Raw genomic sequence first — 6,377 nt, 5'->3', positions numbered from 1 at the left:
CACATCCCAAAAGTATGTTCATTATATGTCGCTCTGGGTTACCTGTCGTCCCAAGCAACAAATAGAAGCCTCATGTTTTAAACAAATTTATTTATTTTTTTTAAAAGATGACCGGTAAGGGGATCTTAACCCTTGGCTTGGTGTTGTCAGCACCACGCTCAGGCAGCGAGCCAACCGGCCATCCCTATATGGGATCCGAACCCGGGGCCTTGGTGTTATCAGCACCACGCTCTCCCGAGTGAGCCACGGGCCGGCCCTAAACAAATTTCATTGCCTGCTAAAAGGAAACACACTAGTTCATCAGGAGAGGAAGCGGGACACGTAGAAAAGTATACTAACTATATGTACATGGTTTGAGTTTTGGTGAAACCACAGCCACATCAAGGAATAGAACATTCCTTGCAGATCTTCAAGAAGGGGCCACTGTCCTCTATTTGAATTTAACGTAAGTGGTGTTATACATGATGTATTCTTTTGTGTTGAGCTTTCTTTGTCCCACATGTTATTTGTGAGATTCATCTATGCTGAGTGTAGCAGAGTCTCAGTAGTGTGTTTTTACTTCTTGGAGTGGCACCTGGGTCCAGGTATTGCTAAACTTTGTGCAATCCTAAATTGTGCATATGATTCATTTTTATGTATGGCTGCCAGTCTTCAAAGAAACTACAGTCTCACTGCTCCATTTTCAGCCCTTTGCTGAAATGGGAACCTGTTTTCTTAACCTTACTGCTTCCCTTCTTTGAGTCCTTGGCCAAGAAACAGGGCCAGCCAAGGCTGTGAACAGTTTGTCAGTGACAAATGCTTTTTCCACAGCAAACTCTTGTTCTCAACAGAACTGGGCTGAAATCTTCAGCTCATAATTCACATATGCCACAAAGCAGCCAGGACAGGACGGCCTCTTTGCAGTTCTCTGAGCATAGTCCCCCCTGACTGCTCTCTGGGACAAGCCTTACCCGACAGCAGGCCTCGGGAATATTGTGGAAGAGGAGGCTTGAGGAACAGTTCTTGATGCTCCAACAGCACAGTTGCACTGCCTCTATAGCCCCTAAAAGTGGGGTGCTTTTTATTTTAATCCTTGATAATTGTCCTGGTTAAGCCATTTAATCTGAAAATTTATTGGAAGGCCAATTGCTGCCAACAAGGTTCTTGAAACAAAGAGAATGGTATTTATAACTATTTTTAAATAGCCTATTATATTTTCAACATCTCAAGGGCAGTGTTAAAAAGCCAAGACTTCCATAGAGTAGCAGAGATGACTATGAAAATGAAATTTTCATGACTAAAAACATGAAATTGACTTTTCCTCATGGACACGTGGAAAGTTCATTTGTTTTAGAAAGTCAGTGACTACTAAAATTATCCCAGTCAGCTGAGTGCTAGCTGTTTTCAGTGAGTGTAATATTGTTTAGACTGTTAACTTTCCCATATGTATTCCATTTACATGTATTTGTTATGTAGGTCTGTAGGTGTCTCTTAAGTACATCTCATCTTTTTTAAAACAATATAATTTTATTCACAGTTTGATGCTTTTATAGCTTTTTGGGTCACCTGCCCCCCAATCAAAAATAGTCACTTATAAGAAATGAAAACATTTAAAAATTTAGTCCATAAGCTGTTGGAGCACAGGAGTCATCTGATTATTCTTTTTCATTTTTTCACTTTTAATCTGTGTCTTGATATTAAAAGTGATTTCTTGTAAGCAGTGTGTACTTGGGTTCTGCTTTTCATCTAATGTGACCATCGCTGTTTTTAAATTTGGTTTATACACCATTTGTATTTAATGTGATTATTGATGTTACTCCATTTTATCATCTTCATTGGCTTTTGATCACAACTGTGTGTGTGTATTCAATGGTTGCTTTAGGGTTTATAGTGTACATCCTCAATTTATTGCAGTTTATCTTCAAGTGAGATGACAACACTTCATGTATAATATAAAAACCTTACAACAGTATAGATCCATTTCTCCCCTGCTGGTTTTTGTGCTGTTCTTATCATACCCTGTAACCCCACAGTATGTTATTATTTTTGCTTCAAGTTGTCATTATTTTTNTACATCCTCAATTTATTGCAGTTTATCTTCAAGTGAGATGACAACACTTCATGTATAATATAAAAACCTTACAACAGTATGGATCCATTTCTCCCCTGCTGGTTTTTGTGCTGTTCTTATCATACCCTGTAACCCCACAGTATGTTATTATTTTTGCTTCAAGTTGTCATTATTTTTGCTTCAAGTTGTCATTATTTTTATTTTTATTTTTTCCTTTTTGTCTTTTTTCGTGACCGGTAACGGGATCACAACCCTCAGTGTCACGCCCGTACCGTGACCAGCAACGGGATCACAACCCTCGGTGTCATGCCCGCACCACGTTCAACCAGTGAGCAGACCGGTCTCTATATGGGATCCGAACCCTCGGCGGGAGTGCCGCCGCACTCCCAAGCACCGCAGTCTAGCGAGTGCGCCACCGGGCCGGCCCAAGTTGTCATTATTTTTTAAAGAGATTTAAATATTTCATATTTACCGTAGAGTTACAATTTCTGGTTCTCTCCATTCCTTTGAGTAGATCCAGGTTTCTCTACCTGATGTCATTTTTGTTTTGCCTAAAAATACTTCCTTTAAGAATTCTTATAGTTCAGGTCTTCTAGTGACCAGTTTGTTTAGCTGCTTTTTTTTTTTTTCCTTTTTGTCTTTTTTCGTGACCAGTAATGGGATCGCAACCCTCGGTGTCGCGCCCATACTGCAACCGGCAACGGGATCGCAACCCTAGATGTCGCGCCCGCACCGCGCTCAACCAGTGAGCGGACTGGTCTCTATATGGGATCCGAACCCTCAGCGGGAGCGCCGCCGCACTCCCAAGTGCCGCACTCTACCAAGTGCGCCACCAGGCCGGCCGTGTTTAGCTTTTTTAATGTCTGAAAAGAAGTCTCAACTTTTGAAAGATTTTCATGAGGTATAAAAATTCTAGGTTGACAGGTTTTTTTTCTTACAGTACTTACAAGATGTTGTCCCACTGATTTCTGGATTGCATTGTTTCTAACAAAAAATCTGCCATCATTTGTATCTGTTCTTTGTGTGTTACGTGGCTGCTTTTAAGACTTTTTTTAATCACCAATCTCAAGCTATTTGATTATGATGTGTTTTGATGTGATTTTCTTTATGTTTCTTGTGCTTGGGGTCCATTGAGCTTCTTGGTTCTGTAGGTTGATATTTTTTGTCAAATTTGAGAAAGTTTTGGCCATCATTTCTTCAAATTTTTTTTCAGAACCCCTGTTTACAGATATGTTAGGCTCTTTGAAATTGTCCCACAGCTCACTGATGTTCTGTTCCATGTTTTTTAAGTACTTTCCTCTCTGTATGTTTCAGTTTGGATAGTTTCTGTTACTATCTTTGCATTCACTAATCTTTTTTTCTGTGGTGTCTGATCTACTGACAATCCCATTTAGTGCATTTTTCATCTGAGACTAAAATTTTCATTTCTAGAAGCTTGGTGGTTTGGATTTTTGTATCTTCCATGTCTCTACTTAATATGCTCAATCATTCCTCTAACTTGTAAAAAATGTTATTGATGGTATATCTTTTATGGATAGTGTATTCCAAAATCACTCATTTGGGGTAGTCATTTCAGCTGGCTTGTGTTTGGTTCCTAATTTAATCATGTCACTGGTCACTCAGTTTAAAGAACATCATGTGGGTAATTATCATGACCAGATAATTATTTTTAAACAAGGTAACCTATCTGTATTCTGAGGTTCTTCTTGACAGTGTGTATCTTGTAAAAAGGCCTAGGTTTTTATTAAAGAGTAAAGTGTCCTGAATTTTATTAGTGGAAATCAAGCCCTTTAAGTGGTAAGGTGGGTCCCCCATGTATCTGACCTCTCTCTCTTGGTCTAATCCCCTTCTGGAGGGATAGTAAGCTTATCAAGGCCTCACGGATGGTGGGTGTATATCAGCCAGCAGCCCCTTTCCACTGTAGGTGTTGCTCAAGCTTGGTGAGCCCTTCGTCTGTGAGATTTTTGTTGTTTGTTTGAAAAAGGAACTAGAGTTGCATAGTAGATGTAAGTAATCCTTTGTCAGACTGGTTTGCGCCTGCTAAATTTCCCTACTTCCAACACTTTCTGAGTTTTCCTCAGTGGCGCTTATAGGTAGGAACCCGAGGCAGTGAGCTGAACAGGGAGGAACCAGGAGGAGATTTTCTCTGCTGGTTCCCCAGCTGTGTTCCCCAGGCCTCTGGCATGCTGGCATCTCAGCAGGGGGTTTTGGTATCACCTGTGCTCTTCTCTGGCTCATTGGGTGTTTGTGAGAAGTAATTAAATTATCCTGGTTGGGATGTACAAGCATCTTAGAAACTGAAGCCATGGTCATCATCACCACAGAGGCGAAGATAGTCTCTTGTCCAAGTTAAGCAGAAGTTAGGGGGAGCTGGAGAGACTTGCATTTCTTGTATCCAGCACATGTAGTTGATATTGGAAAGATGCAAAAGGAGATTTTATACTCCAGGCTAAATAAGAATCATGAAATTACACTGTGTGTGTTTAATGCTGTTTTTTATTTCCTGTAGAATTTGTGGTGGATTGTCGAAAATTTTTGGATTCAAATGCTCTAGGCTTAACTGTCGCGGCCCTCAGCAGCTATGACCCCCAGATGCGAGCCGCAGCTTACTACATCCTGGCGGCTTACTACTCGCACCTGGAGGGAGCACGGTTCCGAGAGCAGTCCCAGGTGAGTAGGAAGAGGGGACGTTCTACAGGGCTGAGGGTGACCTGGTGGGCTTCAGAGAACTGGCTGTCCACCTGGTCTAGTAGAAGGATTTCCTGAGGAACATGAGGTACGTGTTGCCAGGAAGCCTCTGCTAAAGATCAAAAGTCTGTCCCTTTAGGAGGTGATGCAGGAGGTTGCCTTTGATCCTCAACCCCCTGGGGAAGTTGAAAAGGTTTCCCCTTACAAATGCTCTCGTGTTGTGTGTAGACAAAATGATTTTATTTCTTTGGTCTAAACTCAGTGGTTAAGGTAGCTGTTATCCACGACAGCTGAACCTCAGAAACCTGTACCCCATGCTGGTAGAGCAGCAAAACAAAAAGCATCCCTGAGATGGTGGCAAACAGGGAGTCCACTACTGTGAGTGTCATCTTTGGTTGTCCCTGGGATATGACGAACCCACGTCCTGCAGAGCTGTAGTTCAGCTGCATAAGACAAGCCCGATCACGGTTCTGAAAATACTCATCTTTTTTTTTTTTTTCTCCCTATTTTTAAGCTACTTTACCTGTTGGATGTAGTCCGGAATGGGATTCGAACTCAGAACATGAGACTCACTTTTACCTTGGCTCTCTTCATTGCCAAAGCAGCCCAGCAAATTTTGAAACCAGGTACCACTGATATAATTATGTTGAGGAGAATCTGAAAAACTGAGGCTGAACAAGTCTACTTCTAGGATTAATCCCACAGGTATAGATCACACATCTGTGAGAAATGACATATTTAAGGTCATTCAGTGCTTGTAATAGTGAAAGATTGGGAGCCACCTAAGTACCCGTCAGTAGTGGACAATAAGTAAATGGTGGCGTAGACCTGGCCGATTAGCTTACTTGGGAGAGCCTGATGCTGATAACATCAAGGTGTCAAGGGTTAGGATCCCTGTACTGGCCAGCCACCAAAAACAATAAATAAGTAAAAGATAAATGGTGGTGTGAGGAAGCTCTTTATGGACCCCTCTGAGGTGAAATCCAGGGGGTAGAAAATAAAAAAGCGAGGTGCAGGGCTGGCCCGGTGGCGCACTGCTACAGTGCGCCGCTTGGGAGCGCGGTGGCGCTCCTGCCGAGGGTTCGGATCCCACATACAGACCGGTTCCCGCTCACTGGCTGAGCGAGGTGCGGGCGCAGCGCCAAGGATTGCGATCCCGTTGCCGGTCCCGGTCCGGTACGGGCGCGACACTGAGGGTTGCGATCCGTTGCCGGACACGAAAAAAGACAAAAAGGAAAAAAAAAAAAAGCGAGGTGCAGAACAGTGCGTATGATGGGGGAAAGTTTTGGATATATATTCATCTTTGCTTATAGTTGTATGAAACTGTGGTAAAAGCAAATAAGGCTGAAATGAAAACCTTAGCTGATCCTCATGTTCATGGGTGTGTCCACATCGAGGGACTGTAATGCAGGGACAAATGTGTGGACTCCTCGAACTTCCCCATGCCCCTGTTTCTTCACCATAAAATGAAAAACAGCACCTGCCTACCTCTAGGATTGCTGTGAGGGCAGTGGGGATCGTGCCCATTACAGCACTTATGGGGTGCCTGGCACACTAAACAGCCATCAGCATTAGCTGCTGTCATTAATCATCGATCCACGCTGAGAGACACCAGAGTTGGCATGGCTCCTGGGTCCTT

The 6,377-nt window shown here is 42.7% G+C and overlaps 1 protein-coding gene across 1 annotated transcript in view; it reads left to right on the top strand.

Annotated features, from left to right (window-relative positions):
- The window catches only part of URB1 (URB1 ribosome biogenesis 1 homolog (S. cerevisiae)), a 72,597-nt gene that overhangs the window by 54,722 nt on the left and 11,498 nt on the right, over window positions 1–6,377 (top strand). Inside the window, exons 30-31 of the mRNA XM_008577233.1 lie at window positions 4,560–4,720; window positions 5,253–5,364. Of these exons, the coding sequence (XP_008575455.1) occupies window positions 4,560–4,720; window positions 5,253–5,364 (273 nt within the window). The remainder of the gene's footprint in view (window positions 1–4,559; window positions 4,721–5,252; window positions 5,365–6,377) is intronic.

Source organism: Galeopterus variegatus, unplaced genomic scaffold (genome assembly GCF_000696425.1).
Source record: "Galeopterus variegatus unplaced genomic scaffold, G_variegatus-3.0.2 Scaffold1463, whole genome shotgun sequence".
In the NCBI taxonomy this organism is placed as follows: domain Eukaryota; kingdom Metazoa; phylum Chordata; class Mammalia; order Dermoptera; family Cynocephalidae; genus Galeopterus; species Galeopterus variegatus.
The sequence above is the reverse complement of the archived record's forward strand: the minus strand, read 5'-3'. Positions and strand labels throughout refer to the sequence as shown.